General features: G+C 40.2%; 1 protein-coding gene across 2 annotated transcripts; it reads right to left on the bottom strand.

Moving 5' to 3' along the window:
• Positions 1-218: 218 nt before the first annotated feature.
• Positions 219-19,135, bottom strand: fbxo11a (F-box protein 11a). Of its 2 annotated transcripts, none has more exons than XM_030070015.1 (22): positions 18,791-19,135; positions 16,175-16,302; positions 15,906-15,987; positions 14,256-14,400; positions 7,531-7,660; positions 6,259-6,342; positions 6,040-6,172; positions 5,850-5,956; positions 5,566-5,677; positions 5,350-5,456; positions 4,943-5,080; positions 4,416-4,633; positions 4,128-4,308; positions 3,776-3,898; positions 3,230-3,315; positions 3,007-3,083; positions 2,762-2,905; positions 1,934-2,044; positions 1,617-1,724; positions 1,358-1,466; positions 1,166-1,264; positions 219-1,051 (listed from the first exon to the last, which is right to left on the bottom strand). In XM_030070015.1, the coding sequence occupies exons 1-22, from the start codon at positions 18,876-18,878 to the stop codon at positions 922-924; spliced, it is 2,640 nt and encodes an 879-aa protein (XP_029925875.1). In that variant the 5' UTR covers positions 18,879-19,135; the 3' UTR covers positions 219-921. The 2 variants fall into 2 exon arrangements, with proteins under 2 accessions (XP_029925875.1, XP_029925876.1); XM_030070016.1 differs by having other exon boundaries at positions 14,256-14,397.
• Between the last annotated feature and the right edge of the window lie 1,422 nt (positions 19,136-20,557).

Below are 20,557 nucleotides of genomic sequence, written 5' to 3'. Positions count from 1 at the left end.
ACTGTTCATTTTCAGTTTGCTTGTAAAGAAAAACATTTTTATGCTGCTGCTCCAAACAGATAAAGCCAAAGCAAGACTTGTGAAAGCACATTTTAAAATAGTCGACATTTTGTCTATTGCAAATGTAAATTAGTCAACGTTGCTGGAGAAAATGTTTAGTGTTTCCTCTCTTTTCTCTGTTCTCTTTCACAGAAAGAAGTTAGATACTGCGACATGAGTACAATTACAGCAAGGGTGTAATAATAATAAAAAAAAACTTAATAAAATAAAAAGACATTCAAGTACAGTAAGATTTTTGCATGAAAATACAAAACTACACAAAAAGCATTAAAATCAAATCTCAACAGTTGTCTTGAGGGGGAAAAAAAAGTTGAAGTGCTAGGTTATTTTTCCCGTACAGTTTATACGAGTGCATCGGCTGCCCAGTGATGGAAGCATAGTTGTATCAGGATCTTCGCCTCCATACGATGACGTCATGCCTCTTCCTGGGCGTCTGTCCACAATGGGTCTGTACATGACTGCAGTATCATTCACCCACTTCTCAAAGGCAGATGAGCCCTGCTGGCTCTCGTCCATCTCTCCGCAGCTTCACTTACCTGACCAACCCAGCAAACCCCCAAACCCTGAGTCAACTGCTTTATGCTCTTCTGCTCTGTCCCATCGATGTCATCTTTTTGTCAATTAATTGCAGGAAAAGAAAAAAAGCGAGGCATCCATAGCAGAACTTTTTTTTTCTTTTTTTAAATATGTCTCCTTTCAGCATATTCATGTCCAAGTCTTTTTTTAAAAAGTCATTTTATATGCTCTGTCAAAGTGAATCTGTAATTTAAAGTTTGGATTTCTTCCTCCAATGCAGAACTTAATAAAGAAAGTGTCTGTGTCCATCACTGCTGAAGCGCAAAAGGACCTTGTGTCCCAAGCTCAGTTGTGCTGCAGTGTATTAGACTCTATAGGGGGAGCAGAATCATACAGTGTGTCTGTGTCGTGAGTCGGCTCTCCAGCTAATGTGCAAGGATTTGACAGCGTCCCTGCACCACAGTCACAGAAAAACCTGCGGGAGAGAGGAAAACAAATTAAAAGTTTTAGCTGAACTCAGCCAAACTAAAAACAAGGAAACCATAATTGATACATAAGTGATGAGAGTGTGTGAGCTGAAAAGACGCACCTATCATGTCTGATGAACTCCACATCATGTCCTTGGTGGCACTTCTTGATGCAGTTCACACAGATGGCATTGCGGTCTGTTGTGTTACAGGTATGACACCTGGTGGGACACAACATGTTTGTCAGTCAAAAGTCATACAACAAATGGGGACACTGGATAGCTTGATGGTGAGGAGACACAAAGATAAATTACCTGTAAAAGTCGTGCATTGGGTAGCTGGTGTAACTTGAAATCTTGTACAGGCACTGACCTCTGCTTACAGCCTTTTCAATAGCATCTTGATTGTTCATTATTTTGTTATCTGGAGGGGGAAAAAAAATCACAGCGATTGTATAAGTTTAGTAAAATTATGCTTAGATCATTTCCATTTTGGACTTTCCAGGGTTTCTCAAAGAAATATATACCAAAATCTGTGTGACCTAGCAACACTGTTCATCGGCAGGGAGAGTACCTTTCATTGTGACATTGACACCAGATGCAAGAAACAACCCTCCAAAGCGGTTGTTGAAGATCTGATTGCCCTCCAGGGTTGCTGTGGCATGGTTGGTAATCTCAATTCCTAGTAGAAACAACACACATACACACACACACGCACACAGACGCACACAAAAACATCATGTAGAGTCACTAGTTCTCATTACAAAGACGAACCTCATTAGCCAGGGCAGTTTGTTTACGCTGACATATTGATCCGACTGTCAAAAAGCCAGAGTAATTAGATTAAAACATCTCATTAGTTTCAAAGTCAAATAACTACAGAATGCCCACCTGCAGCGAAACCATCAAATATCCTGTTTTTCCGCAGGATGGGGTGACTATTGGTGCTAATGAGGACTCCTGCTTGGGCATTTCTGAAGATGTCATTTTCCTCTAGCAAACCTGAGGAGACACACACACACACACAAAGAAAAATGCTGTCAACCCCAAACACTCATGCTAAGAACTTGTATCATGAATAATTAAAGAAATATAAGACACTTTAATTAGTATAAACAAAAAGCCTTTTAAGGCATAACAGACAATTCATTTTGAGTCATGTTCAGTCTTTGAGGGATGTGTGTTGATATGTAAAGTCTAGGCTGCATTAATAGCCTAACAGCATTTTGGCTGAACAAGATAAATTAATTGTATTATGTGTAGGTGCTCTGAAGTTTGTTGTGCTTGAGCGGTTATTGGATTAAGCCAAGAAAGGACTATGAAGCAAACACAACCAAGGGATTTACTGGCAGCCAAATTCTGTAGCTCGTACAAAAGAAATGCAGCAACTTGTTCCACTAGAAACTTCACGGAGATTTCAAGGTGATTTTTTTTATTTTTGTAATTCCGTAGCTTATATGTGAAGAAAGAAATTTGTGGCTAGTATCCTGCCACTTTTCATTTGACCCACCAGTGGCAGAGTACTAAGAACTGTTTTTAATATTCTTAAGAAGTAAAAGGACAAACGGGGTTGGAAAAAAATCCAAGTATATGATGTTATTGACACAACATAGCAAAAAAATGTGAAGATTTCACACTTGAGCCTTTTCTAAAAAAAAAAAAAAAAAAAAAAAAAAAAAAAGTCTATCATGAACACAATTTAGTACAGTTAGGCATTACCTCTTCCTCCGTTGAATATACAGATGCCACCGTCTCGCCCGTCATGGATTTTATTCCTCCGCAGTGTGGGGTTGCTGTCCGTCTTGATCCATACTCCTGCCATGGCATTGTCAAAGATCTCATTGTCCTCAATAAAGCCTAAGCCTGGAAAACATTGAATTCATGTTTTAGTATCAGGGAAAAGAGGAAGACGAGTGTTAATGGAGATAAAATGAAAGAGAGAGACAATACAGTCTGCTTCTTACCCGAGTTGTAAACCAAAATGCCCCCATTTTGGCCTCCCCAGATCTTATTCCGTCTGATTTTGGGATTGCTGCCAGTTCTGTCAAACAGGAACACAAGAGAGATACTTTATATTTGTTATAAATGCTTCCCTCACCTTCTGTACCATCTTAAAACAAACTGAATAAAACATTAGTGTGACTTATTTCAGACTTAACTGTGATAAGTGCAAAGTTTTTCACAAACCTAATTTGAACTCCAGAGTACATGTGATTGTAGATATCATTGTCTTCCAGCACACCATGGCCATTGTCATAGAAGTAGACCCCAACCTGTTCAAATGAGCAAAAAAACTTTTAGTTTCCCATTGCACTTTGTATTAACTGCATGTTAGGCATTCGGTTTGTGCCGGGACAGATCTTAACAACATGACAGTGTATGTTGAAAACAGCCTAAGATTCACGGGAGTGAATTCGAAACTAAATAATTTAAGATAGTATTTCACTCAACACAAAATGTGCACAAGACAAGAGCAAATGCAGGACATCACCTTGATATTGGTTATATTTCTAAATGCATTTCAGAGACACACTGTCACCCCCGCTTAAAATATTCATGGTATTAAGTTAAGCTTTTAAGCTCATACAATGTCATTTCACACTGCTTGATGGACAAGCGGGGCAAAGACAATTTCTTGTGTCCACAAATCCGATAGTTGTTTGATTACTGTGCAATTATTACTTTCATTTCTCGTCATCAGATTTGTTACAGGTCTCTAGGTGAAGTCCGTACCTGCTTCCCACTGTGTATCCTGTTCCTCCTCAGTACAGGTGTGCTGCCTGTCGTCACCCACACACCCGCCAGCGTGTTGCTGTACACCTCATTCTCCTCGATCACACCTTGTCCCTTTTCATGCTGCATGATACACAATTGACATATGTCACCAACATGATCCAAATCATGGTATGTCAATGAAATTTGAAAATACTATACCATGACACATAACTGTGCTCTAAACTACAAAATTTCAGTAATAATGCTCAACATACTCAATAATTATCCCTTCAAAGTGACTTCAAACTGCCATAACTTATTTCATGGGTTTGGTGTGTGTGCATATGCTGTAACCAGAGTAAATACGCACCACATAAATGCCGCCATGCTGGCCATCATGGATCTTGTTGTGTCTGACAATAGGGCAGCTGTTTGTCCTGATCTGGATTCCTGCCAAGGCATTACCATAAATGTCGTTTCCTTCGATGAGGCCTCTGCCATCACCAAAAATATAAACTCCACCTTGGTTGCCATTAAAAATGGCATTGCCCCTGTATTTGGATAAAACAGAAAATTTCAGTACCAGATACACCTGTACACTGCCTAGCCTTCCATTCAATAACTTTTGCTTAACCTGTGACAACCGGACAATGCTGACCTTATTGTGGGGTCACTGTTAGACGTGATCCATACTCCAGCAAAGTTGTTTGCATAGATCTTGTTTTCAATGAACTGGCCACGGCCTTTTTCATGCACATAGATGCCTCCAGTTTGGCCATGATGGATCTCACAGCGAACCACTGTTGGATTGGCGTAGGCCTTCACCTCAAAGCCTGCGATGCGGTTTCTGTGGATGTTGCAGCTCTCAAAATAGCCCTGCAAATGGTCAAGAGAAGATAATTATCTATCACTGACACCCCACTTCAGATTCCAAGTGTTTTGACAAACTGCAAAAAGACGGACAGCAGAAACATCCCCATAGATAAACAAACCCAATATCTGTGGTTCAGTGCTCACAAACTCAGAGGTTCTGTGTGCCAAAATTTTTAAAATGTTAATCCAAAGTGAAATATTACTTCAAAGGTTTAAGCTGAATGTGCTGCCAGTCCTCCAGCTGCCTGTGGAGAGCCAACATCAGATTTGTACAAAAACAGCAGAGACAGACACTGGAGAGTTTTAACTTACCATGCCATGGTCAAATGTAAAAACACCCACGTCTCTGCCATGGTGGATGTGATTTCGTCTGATGATCGGGTTGCCATGGTTTTTGACCCAGATCCCGGCCAGCGCGTTGTTGGAGATCTCATTGTCTTCATATATTCCCTGAAAATGCACAGTATTCATGTCAGAGGTATAACAAAATTACCAATATCACAACTTAGTCAGAACTTTTTAAAATGAACAAATTTAGGAAAAGCAGTAAAAACTGTAGATGTAGGCAGTAGGCAGTTTGCATATATCTGACCAATTTAAAGGCTCTTTCATGTCCACTTTTTATTCTTCAAATTTCATTTCAGTAATTTGTTTTACATAATTACAAGTTTGTTTTGTAGCTGTGGGATGCGTTAATGCAATAGAGAGGTGTATGGTACCTGTGCATGATCGGTGATGTAGAGGCCGACATTTTCACAGTCACTGATGTTGCAATGCTTGATTGTGGGACAAGCACCCTGGCCACTCACACAGACAGCTGACCCAACTGAAACAGGGTCAAAGATCATTATCAATAACACATTGACATTTTCGACAGTCAGAGCCTAGATTATAGCTTTGCCAAGATGAAACTGATCAAATAAGGGCAGCCTTACCCGTGCAAGTGCTGCGTATGATGCAGTGGTCGATGATGGGGCTGCAGTTGACTGTAATCTCTAAGCAGTGATGTGCATTGTGGTGCTGGGCGGATTTATCATCAGGATTGAACTACAGGAGACGCAACAACTCTTATTAACTGTGACAATGGTAATTAAGACTACAACTACTAATAATTTCGCCCCACAGTGGGTGGGTACGGAGGCAAACAATCAAATTATTCAAAAACAGCAGGATGTGCATGTGGCCTATTACACAAACAAAAGAGAAATGATCATCTCACCCGTATGGTCATATATCCAACATAAGCATCTTCTGAGCCCTCCATGAATACAAATGTAGAGTCTCTGGTGTTTTCAATAACCACTTTGTCAGCTACTTTTCCAGGAGCTATAAAATGAACATAAACGTTAAACCAGAGATTAGGTCAAACACTTTTAAGGAAACGTGACAATAACTTCATGCACACATACCTGCTCCGATCATTGTAATAGGCGACTCGATGTAGATCCACTCATCTGTGTAGATACCAGAGTGGACGAATATCAGTCCATCAAAGTGGGCCTCCTGACCCCCTCCAAGGGCATCCTCAATGGTGTCATAGTACTGAAGAAGACAGGACAAGTCAGCCAAATGACCAATGAACATTAAAACTGAAACAAGCTGAGAAATACTGCAAACAATTCACTTACAAGCATGTTCTCCCTTCCCTTATATCTGGCAGGATTGCTGTAGAAGTGTTCTGCAAAGCCAGGTTTAACATGTGCTCCTTTGTACTGTAAAGAAATTTTGAAATCGCATACTTATTACTTATGAAAAACAAGACAACAGAGGTATTCATTGGCAGCATTTTCTCAACTCCCAATCTTGGTCTGACATTACATCTTCAATGAGATGGGGGAAAAAGCCATCACTAGCAACACGCCTGAAATATTTTTGTGCAGGGAACACAGCCCCCAAAGGTCAGTGTATCACTGGGGAATACAATTTAAACACATAGTTCACCTCCAAACCCTGCATACTGAATGTCAACATTATGGCCTGTGGTGCTGCCCTTTAACATGACATTAACCATCTGTACACAGAGGATTTAAGGCTGCAAAGAAGCACCTCTTATGCAACAAAAATTTCAGTGTCAAGATTAAAAGCTAGCAAAGAGGAGCTAGTTTATGTCTGCTCTGAGCCACCTTTCAGCTCAGTATAAATACCATCCTGAACAAACATAATTTCAGTATATAGCAGCAATTTATGCCTCATGCTTACGTGCCACATACACCTCACCCCTTTTTTTTCCTTCAAAGAGAAAAAAATGTAGCGAACCTGGTACCAAAACATTACAATCTTGGATGAAGTTTCATACATCTGATACTGACATGCTTCAAAGCATTTCAAGAATGTGTTTGGGGTCTTTTTCAAATCATGATATTACTGATTAAAAACTAATCAAGCACACAGCCATCCACAGAAACACCGCTGTAAAATATAGAATACATCATACCAATCCCTTTCACATTTGTTAAAAATCTCATCAGCCAGTTTAGGTGTAGCGCAGTAACAACAACATGGACTATTCAATAAGAAACCACTGAGGGAACCAGGGGAAGCATGTGAATGAAATGAGCTGTACCAGATGCTTGGTGCACCTCCTTCATTTGGGGTCAAAGCTTTAGAAAGCCTCATGTGCCACCTCTAGTGTAAAGGAAATGCTACTGCATTGCTGCCATCGAAGCCATGGTGACTTGTCAAGGGCACTGCAATGTCCCATAAGCGGTGTGTAAGACTGCCAGTGTGTCCTTTGCTTCACACTCAGATGGTCCAAATGCAAAGTAAAAACAGTTTTCATTGGTCAAATATAATGCTGAAAAAATGACAATGTCGGCTCAAGAAAAAAAAAAAAGCAAAAATGCAAGATCTTATTGATTAATTTGACAAGTAAGTTAGTAAGCACAGAGGAGGTTCCATACCAGCTGCTGAAAACTTTCCTTCCATGGGTTTGGCTGTTCATACTCTTCTGGGTTTATCTGGAAGAACTTCCCTGCCTCAGGATGCATCATGGGCCGTGTGTACTCGAAAACCTCCATGTAGAGCCTCTTCCTGAAACATGAGAAGACACAGAAACCTTAAGTTTGTCATGATCACACGTATGGCAGGATACATAATACAGAAGATCTTGGCCAATTAACTAGAAAAAAAAAAAAAAAAAAAAACATTTGTTTTGTCTGCTCCTGTTTACAGAAAACACGACTGAATGACAAATGTATCTGAACAACATTTAGGGTTCAAACAGTTTTTAAAAAAGTCAAAGTCAACTACATTTCTGGTACTTTCAAAATGGGCTATGGAGATTTTATACCATCAAGCAGTATCACAAATTCAAACATCATTTCAATACTAAGTGCCTTTTGCAAAAAAAAAATACCCTTTTACTTGGGATTGAAACTAAATCACAAAACAGTATGTTAAAATGTAGAATTATATTATGATTTTGTCATTTCCAACTGGCCTGCTGAATGTGGGTTTTTTGTATTAAAAGGCAGGTGTGTACTACCACCCATATGAAGGTAAAACATGCACTGCAACCCAGTAGTGCACTTCGACACGTAATATTCAAGTATAAATAAAAACTAGTCACCAAAGAAATTCCTGAAGGTCTATTTTATTCTTCCTGACTGCCAGAGGCCCTGCTTAAATGTTGGATGTTGTTGTTCCACGCATGTAGGGTTGAGAAATTACACCAATAAAGTCAAGCGTGACAGCTGATGACGCAGGGCAGGACGTTTTTGTCATTTCTCTATGTCATTGGGGAATCTAGCCTTTTTTTTAATCTTCTTGCAGAATACAACACAGAGATTCAGTAGGTCTGCTAACATCAGTAGCCAAAGTTTGTCACCTGTAGCCTCGCAACAACTTGTGTATTGTTGCTTTGTCTTCTGTCCTCCAGAGTTTGTGACCAGGTTTGTTTTTTTGTTTTCCATTTTTGCATCTTTTACCCCTGTCTGGTGCTACCGCTGGCTTTGCAGTCAACACAGTCAGTTGGATGCTACAAGCTCACAATCACACACGTATTATACTCTCCCTTGTAAGAGAGTGGCAGAGTGGCGAGTAACTGTTCTTATTTTTCCATTTTGTAACACAATGTAGAAGCTGCTCCCTCTTCCTCATACCCTTTACCAACTTACAGTATTAATAGCTTTTTTCAACACTGACTATTCAAACTTTGAGTTGAGTTGCTCCGTGTGGAGCTTTCCTCACCGGGGACATTGTCCCCTCCAGCATTTTGCTGCTGCTACAGGGTGTCCACCACCATACACAAGTGTTTGGTGCATTAGGGAAAATAAAACTGTTAGAAGGGAAAATATTAGTGGCACTAAGGTAGGGCTGGGAGATACAGCCAACCATGTCATCATGATAAAACTCGTCATAACAGATTATATGAATTAGAATCTAATACTTGATGACAAATAATTGTTATGTAACGCTTAAAAGCCTACTTTTGGCTTCAGAGTGAAATCTGAAGAAACCAAAATGCTCATTGTGCTGATCTCCTTTTGCCAACCAAAACAAGTGTGCAGTTCCTGTGTTCCAGTGTGTGCCTCTTTTCCTGTAACTGGGTGACCGATCAGACTATTCTTGCCACATTATTGGCTGGTTGTCTCATTTGTGTGCCTGCTGTCTATTCACATTATTGGCTATTTGTGTATAAGGCAAGATGAAAAAGCCAACTGTGGGATTTTTGAACCCACAGAGCTACAAGCTGTTTGGAAAACATTTATGGACATACTATGCTTTTTGGACCTATTATAAAATGCCCTTTTTAACTTCAATAGTTGGTTCATTCACTGATTGATTGGTCAACATTATTAATACAGGACATTAATTTAACTACCACATCCTTCAGCAACAATGAGTACAACAACAGCAGCCAACAAAACACAAGAACAGTAATGAAATAGCAGAACAGTAATTAAGTGGCACACACAACGAGAAACCATCAAGACATCACTGTGAGCAGAAACAGAGTTAGTGTCCCTCATGCCAGTACATATAAAAGTTGCTCAACCTACAGAAAGGAGCGTATAACTTAATAGTGGTGCTATTAAGTTAAATGGAGTTTCAACTGACATGGGAATGAGAAGATAAAAACAGAAATTTCATTTTTGGGAGAACTATTCTTTCAAAAAAAAAAAAAAAAAGTCTTCTGGCAGCCCTTTGGAATTCATTAAAGTGTAATTACATTTGTAATTATGTGCTTGCCTTGAAAAGGCAACACATCTTATTATCCTGCATACTTATTATTTTTCTTTTTCTTTTTATTATAGTTTATTTTTCTGCAAATCCTTCGGCGCGCTACTCCTCCTACAGCTTTCATTTTAGACCCACACAATGAATTGGGAAAATGTGCGGCCCCATTGGGAGAAGTGTGCTATTACTTTTATAAGGAATCCGACTCACGGAATTCTCAAAATTCCAATTTTCCTGAAAATTTCGGCCATAGGAAATGAATGGACAAAAGTTTGGACGGCTCCAGGGCCCAGAGCTTTGGACCTGCATCCACGCACCAAATACGAAAAACGTGCGTCTTATGGAGAAGAATCAGTGTTTCGATTTTCAAACCGATCAGACTTTCCGTTTTTCCACAATTCCAGTTTGAAGTCGGAATTCCAAACGCAATACACACTAATGGAGTGAGCTAGAGTGGCATTCCTGAGGGCTAGAGTGGAGCAGCCCTGAAAATTCGCCTAAAACTTTTGTCTTAAACTTGCTCTGCTGGCCATAATTTTCACTCCACATGCATAAATTTGGGATCAAATTGTAGGAAAAATAGTTGTGCTTTGAAAAATGTAAAGACAAAAGCAAAATAGCTTCAACTTTTTTCATTGAGACTCTTAACGAGGCGGGAGTCCCAGCTCTCTCCCCCATTCAGTCCCATTATATCGGCAAAGCAGAGTCGCGGGAGGAAAGCAGAAACACACACGTTTCCAAATCGCCGTAAATCGGGCATTTTCGGGAGTTGGAAAATAATTTGACCATGGTTTAAAAGCTCAAAGCCTTAGGATTCTCGTGGTGCAATCCATTTTCTGCTCGGACTTACTATCGCGGAGAACGATGCGGTAGTTTGACCCGTGGTTTTCGGCGATCTTGTCACCAGTACCATTGTCATTGCTCCTGTCTGCTTCATAGAATGTAATTTCGGGCTCCGCCCCCATGAGCTCCAGTAGCGCAGCGGTAACTTCTTTACCTCTCATTGTGGAGAGCGGAGTTCAATTCTCCTCTTGCCAGGATTGGCAGATTGGGCTATTTTTAATTCTGTTGAGCAGGGAACAATCACGTTGGGCGTCTACTTCAAAATTGGGCTGCTTTTGGCAACATTTGGCTGCTTATGAACTTTCAACTTTCAACACTAATTCTGCATCAAGGTAAGAAAAAATATGGAGCCTATTTGTGTGACTGTGACTGATTTACGGTAGTTAAATAAATAAATACATAAATAAATAAATAAATAAATCTGCTGGAATGTGATACTTATCTCCAGTCTTCACCCACTCTACTGATCTCCAGTCTTAACTCTGTTTGTGACTGTATCTACATTTACATCCAAAGAGCGTGAGCTCCCTCTACTGGCAGCCCTGTAAATATATACAAAATAGATGTTATTATAGTTAATAATATTAAAATAATAACAAAAAATTTATGAACATTTTTGAGATGTGTTCTAATATCCTTCAGTAATAGTCAGGTAGCATAACAACCTTTTATTTATCTATATAATTCTCTTGGGATTTTTGGGGGAATTTTTTAAGATAAGGGATGGATAAGGAAGCCTAACAAGGTAACCAAGAGATAAGAAACACATTGGATGAAAAATAATTGTTTTTTGTTGGTATTTTATGGCTGATTTAAAACACGGGTCAAAACTGAGCCTAACACCGGGGGTGTTACCATGAAATCAACACAAGAGCAAGGTTAATTGTATATTTGAAGTTATTTACGAATCAATTTGAAAACTCCATTTTCGTGGCTGTGTCCCGCCCTCTCTCCCCCCTCCCCAGTCCCCTGCTGGCCTGCACTCACATTATCAAGCCCAAACGCGCTCCAGCGCGACTGCCCCCGGTATGCACGTCACATTGAAATACACACATACATTCATCATGTCTTCCTTTTAACTAACAGACGTTTTGTTTCATTTAAGGGGTGTTTATTTACCTTGACAGTTTCAGATGTAACTTCCTCCGTCTGTGTCCAACTGACAGCCGGAGCCCCCATTTATTTTTTATTTTTATTTTTATTTTTGAATCATAATAAGAAAAACCTGTTATTGTGGGACTTACCTTCAGTTGTGGTAAAGGGAGAACTGTCTATTGTGGTGATACCACTTCTTATCACAAGAGGGCACGCTAAGACAAGAATTACAGTCCGTCCAGACGCCGTGCTCGGCTACATTCGGCTGTAATCGTCAGAAGAGCTGCGTCCGATATGAACCAGGCTGCAATGTGTGCGTCTTCTGTGATGTATGATTGACAGGTAAGCAGACTGTTTAGTTTAATGGAAATGTGTGTGTGTGAAATAGTGTATGTGAGTGGGGTAGCGAGACATATCAAAGAGACTCACGAAGGAAATATATTATTTATTTGATGACGTGAGTAAGCTAACTGTTATGGCTAGCTCGCTCGCTAAGCGCTAATTACCCTTAGCTTGCTCCCGCGACCCGGAGCTAACGTCAACAGACGGTGGGTGATGTTTATTATTATGGAGTGCAAAATGTAACTAATATAGTCTGCCCCCTTTACTTGATGTCGTAGCACAGTGCACATGACGGTCGCCTTTGTTTTTATCTTGATCCCCTGTTGTGTTCGTGCTCTTTACATTCGGCTGTAATCATCAGAAGAGCTGCACGTGCGGTTATGAACCAGGCTGCAATGTGTGTGTCTTGTTATGTATGATTGACAGATGGAGAGTAAACTCGTCTCGACCACAACGCCCTTGTAAGCGTCGTCCTTTGCAAGTGTGCTACACTATATGACAGTCTGTGTGCGCGGCGCACCTGTCAGATCTGGTTGATTGTTATTATCGGTTGATTATTGATTGCGCAATGCCGCCGTTCGCATTAAACGATTTTGCGGAGGGAGGAGGACTGCATGATTTACGTCGTATCCACGTTCGCGTGCCCGACCGTGCATGTGCTTGTGCATGACATAACCACCGCGTGTCTTTGAGTATCACGGATGTGTGTAGAGCGGCGAGGAGAGACAGAGAGAGAGAGAGAGAGAGAGAGAGAGAGCAGCACGCAGCAGTTTGTTTTGAAGCTGAGGCGCGTGATATCAGAGAAACTCTAATACAGTAGACAGGCTCTGGTGATGTTGCGTGTAACCCGACATGCGCAAGGCAAGCACATTAAAGTTTCTTCAGAAACTTTCTATCCTCTAGTTACACTTTAACATTTATGCATTTGCTATTGATACAGTTGAAAAATAAATGTATAACCTTCATGCTACAGCACATCATGGACCTGAAGTTTCATTTTAGCACAGATTACAAATGGAATCTACTGTATATAACGCTTGATACTACATAAAGGTATACTTCACCCACAATATATCAAGTACTCAATATATCAAATACGCTGCCCTCAACCTCCAACTACAAAAGCTTCACTCACAAGCCTTCAAGGTAAACTCATATTCCATAAACTCCAGCCATCTCTGACCCACTGAAAAAACTGGGTCCTTGTATGATTTTACAACAGGGAAACACTAACAACAGTTACTTTTTAAGAGCACAAACATGTCATGCTGTATCATCCAAGTTCTGTTTAAGAAGTTGTAGACTTGTGCGGTGCCAATTATGGACCCAGTTTTTTTCTGTTGGATAAGAGACAGCTAGTGTTTTTGGAATATGAGTTTATCATGAAGATTTGCGAGTAAACCTTTCTTTGTTGGAGTTTGAAGACAGCATGCAGTGAGAACTTGATACAAAAATTAGGCATTAAGAGTGAAGCATTCCTTTAATCTCTTTAACTATAGCTGACACAGAATCGATTCAAAGCTGAATTTAGCACAAGTGCCCTACTAATAATTTGAGAAGAGTCTTCATCTAAAGTGTTTCTACAGCAAGGATAAATCAAGTGCTCAAATTTAGTCCAAACAGCTTAAAAAGCATTTTATATCAAGGACCTGTTGTCCCAGACAAACAAGCAGAGATATAATGTTGTTTTTACTGTCAAAATAAACTAACGTTAAAGAGCAAAGCTGAGAAAGCGTAGCTCTCTCTTCCCAGTTCATTTTCAACTAAAACAGCTCCAAACACAAATTTTGTGTGACAAATCACCAGTCATAGTGCACTAAGCAGTAAGCAACTACTTCACAACTACTGGACTGTTATCACAAGAGCCCAAACAATAATGACATGACACATTATTGGGCTACAAAGAAGAAAAGCAGCTGTTCGACCTTTTACAGACACAGCTCCAAAAACACAGAACACCCGAGAAAGAAGAAGCTACTGCTGCATTAACACAAAATGGCACATCACTGATTTTTTTTTTTGAAAAGCAGTGATTTTCATTATTGCACCAATTTCCAATTGTGCCAGCCCTTATGTTACTTAAATCAAGCTCTTCTAACAATCAGTTTGCAGGATTTAAAGCAGCTGAGTGAAAACTTAACAGAGTCCTAAGACCAACAAATCTCACCAGAGGATGGGGTCGTTGGCCAGCTCACTGAAGCGTTTGCAGACACATGCAGCACGGCAAAGGTCCTGCTCCAGCAGATAGGAGAAGATCTTTAGCACCACCTCGTCTGGAAGCTTCTCCTGCAGATACTGCTCTGCTGGAGCTGCTGGGAGGACAAATAGCCATGGAATTAGAATAAAAATTAAAAATTAGAGAGTAGCACACAGGCTTGGGGGATTAGAAGGCAGCAGTCATACTGCATGAAGTGTTTTATTTTATTTTATTTAAAAAAAAATAAAAAAATAAAAAAATAAAAACTCAAAAGGAGGTCTCTGTCCTTTGACTAAGTTCCCATGATGGGATCAAAAACACCTCTCCCTATTGATACCTAAGGATTTCTAATTAATATGACTTGCACTGCAACACACAAAAAACAGCAGCTTTTTGCCTTACTTCTTACTGCAAACCGTGGCTATTACCTTGTAACCGCCACCTAATTAGGCAGTCATTTTTAAGTGAATCTAGAGAAATTTACCTTACATATTGCACACTGACAAAACAAAAAAACATCTTCCCCCAAGGCACATTAAGAGTAACTGTTGCATTGTTACACTTTTACACATAAGAGCAATCTGAAGCTTCAAAACACCAGGCAGCAAAAACAATGCCTCTGCAGGATCCTCAGCCTACACTGCCCTATCCCGTGTTTGAAGAAGTCCATAAATCTTAACATTTATTTAACCAAACCAATCAGAATATCAGCATTGTTTTCACAAGCTATCTGTTTAGAGTGAAATTCCGACTAACTGAATTAAAAATGTTTACTCCTTCGTTCCAGGAAAGTTTGCTGTCTATTATTTAAAAAATTATGAAATCTTTTCCAATTGCCAGAAACAAGAGAAAGAGTTTAAAGCTCCAGACAATGAAACAGTTTGAAGATAGCTGATAACACACAACATAGGTTTGAGAGTGTCACAGCACCTTTTCTGATTTGTAATTGAGAGTATGTTGATAAACTGCATCTTATTTAAGATAGTGAACCTATTCATTCTTATGACTTGACATTTGACCTTGGTTCTCTAGTTTCCACAGTATGGATGAAGTTTTTCATGTTTGCTTACTATTTATACATTCCAAGTTACTAGTAAAACATGAATTTGTGAATATAACAGAGTAAAAACCAACTTTAGAGAAATACCCTCTTTTTCTGGCCTCACTTCAACAGTTTGAAACCCATTTTTCGGTTTCCCGCAATCACTGTCTTACAAATGTCATGAATGTGTATACAATGATTTCCAATGTGGCCTTAAACTTCTGATAAAACCCTAAACTTTGAGTTTACATTTAACAAAGTGAGCTGGAGTTTGTGGACATGATGGACTCTTCCTTGTGTATCATGGCAGTGTCATTTGGTACAGCTGAAGTCAAAGGTTGCAGAGTTTAATACAACATCTGGCCCAATGACGACTTTGCAACCTATTAGCTTGCTGCGTCTCATGCACTGTACTGACGCTGTAATCCGTCTGCCTGCCTTTTTAATGTTGTGGAATGCACAGTTAATATTGCAAGGTCACTGTAGTGATATAATGCGCCCTTGTGGAAAAGAGGATGTGCCTTTTCATGGCTTAACTAATTGATGGATGGTGTAAAATGCATGTTTTTCTTCATTACCTGGTAAATCTTGACACTTTCCTGAAACTCTGGGGCGCTTAGCTCGATGCCCAAAGTTTTCTGTGGTTGAAGTGGAGGCACCCTATAGATACAAAATTGCATTTCAAAATAAAATTAAACATACAAGTTATTCTTTGGCGGTTAAAGACTTTGTTTCATCAAATTCCATTTATCTTCTGGGGATGTGTGTTATAGCGGGAATAGTATTTTATATTAATTGAAAAACACAATCAGGCACATCTCGTTAGTGATGATTTTGTCAAACGTACCTCCATGTTTGTCTTTGTCGGACACACTGTTCTCTTGGGTAATAGAGACTTTCTTCTAAGCTGGTACGGACTATTCTGAGCTCCTGGACCGGATTCTTCTGCAACCATATCTGCAGGAACGTCCTCATCTGAAAATGGGGGAAAAGAAAACATTACGAACTTTGGATGTTATCCACATTACTAATACTAATATGACGAAAACACTGTTAATACTTGAAAAACAGAAAATGTCTTTTTAATATGTTGCCAACAGCATATTCATTCTCTCCTCAAAAACCTTTATGTGTAACGTAGCTTTTGAAGCCTACTAATTAAGAAAGTCAGTCATTTGAGAGAATATTTGCTCACTTTCTATCCTATGTGGTATAGAATTCTCTGGTGTGGAGCCCAGAGGCATCCTTCCTCGGCTATGCCAGGTCTGCATGCACGTTTTCTTACAGTTACACCACATTTATTCTACACACTCAGGACTACACACGTTTTATTATGAAAAAATAACCAACAAACCAAAAACATGCACATTTTTTCTTTCTACAAAGGCCTCACGAAATGTTAATGTTATTGATCCAACACTGAAAAAACCTACAGCATGCAATGCGACTAATGAGCAATGATGTGAATTTCAACCGTAAGCTACACCAGGAAGATTAGCTGTCACTATGTGGCAGCTAATGAGGATGCGACTATAAACAACAATAAACAGTTGACTAGCAGTTGTGCAAAGATGATCATGACTTGAGTTTTCAAACATTATTCGTCATTAATGTCCCACAATGCACTGTAACAACAGCGTCCCTTGGCAACTGACAATATAGAGTCTAGCAAATTTACAGGATGAAAACCCAGTACAAAAAAGATACTATGACTTTGTTATTTACCTGCTTTGCAACTTACAAATGGATCAGATCCTGTTAGCAGAGGGGTTTTTTTTGTTTGTTTTTTTTTAAATCAACTGTGGAGTCTACCTAGAAATCAGACACGTCTATTAATGAAGCCTGTTCACCATGATATGATGAGCTGATAGCTTCCCTAGGTGGGAGATGCAAACTCCGCCTGTTGCTCTGGTTGCAGGGATGACTCCCAGGCTACTAGACATGTAACCACTACAAACATTTTCTGTATAGCCAACCAACCAAGTTCTCTACAGCAGAGTCCTAAAATGTACAATGTACAGATCTGTCAGCTCTTGTCTCATGTTTAAAGAGAAACACACCCTCAATTGCACAGTGAGGATTGCTGACACCAAAAATAAGATTTACAAACACCGAGATTTCTAAACAATGCTTGTACAGGAAGCATATGCAAGATAGATCTATGAGAAGAAGCCATTGCCAATCGACTTGAAGAGCACAATTGAGCTACCCTGACTGTGAACCACTGTGGGGAGAAGGTACTTGCCCTGCGTTCCAAATCGCATACTTATACTTTTTACTTTTAGTATGTACTGCAGCTGCCCTTACAAAGTATGTAGTTTAGTATGAAATATGCATGCTAATTCTTTTTTTTCCCCCTACTAAATAGTATGGTAGTATGAGTATTGGAACGCAGGGTTGGTGCTACAGCAGTTAAAGATGGAGTGAAATCCAGTGATTTGAGATAATAATGAGCACTACAGAAAATGTTGCTTCTATGCTGACAATCACTCACCATTTTGGGGGAAAAAGGCCCAAATCAAGGAGATACCCTGTGCTGACTGCCTGCCATCCTACTGATGCTGTGAGAGTGGAGATCACACTGGAGATCATTTATCCAGCTAATAACATTACCTTGTATCAGGTTCACCAAACATTATTGATCACTGCCTCCAACAAAATGACTAGATGTCGAGTAAAATACTAGCTTTGTGCCATGCAAACCATCATTTTACAGCACTGCTGTCTGATGTTTACCCTGAATAGGAGCACGAATGTACTTATGTTAAACTGAAACCGAAGGAAAACAGATTATTGACACGTAACTACGTGTAATTGCAAACATTACAGTGGTACAATCTCCTATCGGCGCTGAAAAAGGTTGTGAGAGCTGGATCTTTTCAGCCGTCAGACTGGGGGGCCACACAATCTGCTAGCCAAACATGCTAATAACAGCTAACATTAGCTACGTTGAGTTAGCAATGCTACGGTGGCTAGCAAGCCTACTTTGTGTGTAGCTAATGTTATCCTTCCCCTCCTTACGTTTGTCACTAGTGGATCGTGCCAGCTATTAACAAGCGTCAGTCATTTTCGTAACTAACATCACATTAGGTGACTAAAAGCACACAACTGAGCTACTGTATGAGACTAGGCAAGCAAAGGAAGGGCTGAGTCTTGGCAAAAAGCAAGCCAAACAAAGCGCGGCCTGAGCGCTACGTACAGACACTGAAGCCTCGGTGTTTCCTGAGTGTCTTAGCCTCGGTGTAAGACTGGCCCTACTGTATGCTATTTAAAAAAAAAAAAAAAAAAAAAAAAAAAAAAAAACTTGTGGTTATCGTTATGTAAGAAACAGTTTGACGTGACTGCTGTAGCACCGGGTGATTAACAAAAACGCCGCATGCATCCTGTGTCCGGACGTGGAGTTTAACCCAAATGTCAACTGCATTAACCAGCAGAAGCTAATGCTAAGGCTAGCTAACGTTACCTCTTTCCTGGTGGTTCCTCTCGGGCTGCACCGGGCGCGGCCTCGACACTCGCCTAGGTCTTCTGCTACTTGCTCTGACGGAGTTCATTTGGGGTGTTGTTAATCTTGAAGAAATGTCGAACCCTTCACAGCAGCAGAGACGACGTTGAGCACATTATTTAAAACGTCTTTTTCTTTAACATTGCGCAATCTGGCCACCTGTCCCCGTGACTCCAGAAGAAGGCAAAAAAAAGGAAAAACAATCTCCCTTCCTATCTCCTGCGCTGCTTTTTCGTCTAGCCCCGTTCTGCTGTAGCAGGAGGAGCCATAACAGACAGGCACAGTCAGTCGGGCCTCTAAACCACATCACATGGGAGGACCTTCCGCCGTCACGTCGCGGTCCCAATAAGTGAGCTGTTCACGGCTGTTTGCACTCATCTCCCGTGATTGCTCTACTTAGTTTTAAAGCTTTATTTATCCATTGGAAGTGGACTCAGCAGTGCACCGGCTCACTGTAGTCCTCCACTGGTGGCCAGCGAGCAGCTCTACTGGAGCAGCTGGGGGTCAGGTTGCCTTGCTCAAGGGCAAACAAGTAGTACTTGTTGAGAAAGTGGAGGACATCCTTTTTTTGATCCAGGGATTTGAACTGGTGACCTTTGTGGTTGAAAACCCAACAGTGATTGTCCTCTTCCACACTTTTACTTTCCCCATAACTATGTAGAATAACACAGAATGAACTCAAAATCTGATGCAGTGAGGTGGTTCATTATATCAGCGTAGTCAGAGTACAATAAAAAGATCTGTACAAAAAAAAAAAAAAAAAAAAAATCTGTATTACCTGCTTTTATACCTTTCATTAGTCTACCTATTGTTACGGCCAAGACAAAATCCCTTCTGCCTTTTATTTTTGCAGTCAATATCTTTTACATCATTAAAACTCCATAATTAACGTTTGACTTCTGTAATTGTGTCTTGGACCTGCGCCTCCTACTAAAAAATAATCATGTACATTTAATAACGCAAACACATCATCGGGTTACATATCATGAGTACCGTCTGAATTACTTAATACTTTAGTAAATTAATTTTCCACATCTGACAGTCCCTTTAACCTGTAGGATGTTGGTGCATTTTTTTTTCAAGCAGCAGTATGTGCAGTCAGCTCCTGTAGGCCCATAGCCATTTATATCGATCTGTTTCTGCAGTGGTATCATAGAAATAGATTACCTGTGGTCCAAGGGTGTGCAATCTATAGAGTGGATGGTTCATAATCTCAGCAGCTTGTTTCTGACTCTGATTTTGGCTGTCGACAGTATAGACCGTGTCTGTGCAGAGTAAAGTTGCTTCTGAGTAAAAGTTATATGTGTTCTGGCCCTGTGTGACCAAAGTTAAATAAACTTCACTTTATTTGCATTGTCTGCTGAAGTAAAATTGTGAGTGACTTTTTCTGTGAGGACAGAGATGAATTCAAATTGGGTCTACAAGCCTATCCTTCATCTGCAAGGCACTTATTTTAAGAGGCCATATTGGCAAGCGTCCATATTGCTGAAGTGTCCTTGAGCAAGACACTGAATCCCTGTCGGCGTCAGGGGTGCTGTTGTGTTGCTCTGTGCTCAGGCGACCTTGCGGAGATGGAGGCAAGTGAGAGGAGAGATTCTCCACGGGGATTCATAAAGTACAACATTATTATTATGTCTAAGAGTTCTGCCAAATATACTTGTCTACTGAGTCCTCTCAGCCCCCCCACCCCACCCCCCCTTCTGCATCCTGAGCTTTCCTAAGACTTTT

This window comes from Myripristis murdjan, chromosome 15 (genome assembly GCF_902150065.1).
Source record: "Myripristis murdjan chromosome 15, fMyrMur1.1, whole genome shotgun sequence".
NCBI classification, from domain to species: Eukaryota; Metazoa; Chordata; class Actinopteri; order Holocentriformes; family Holocentridae; genus Myripristis; species Myripristis murdjan.
This window is presented reverse-complemented; position numbering and strand designations above follow the sequence as displayed.

Excerpts from the sequence above, each read along its gene's own strand:
- fbxo11a (XM_030070015.1), bottom strand. The coding sequence starts at position 18,878 with ATGAACTCCGTCAGAGCAAGTAGCAGAAGACCTAGGCGAGTGTCGAGG. Across the intron at positions 16,303-18,790 it reads GAGGAACCACCAGGAAAGAG|ATGAGGACGTTCCTGCAGAT; the intron begins GTAACGTTAGCT and ends CCCCATTTTCAG. Across the intron at positions 14,401-15,905 it reads AAAGTGTCAAGATTTACCAG|CAGCTCCAGCAGAGCAGTAT; the intron begins GTAATGAAGAAA and ends TTGTCCTCCCAG.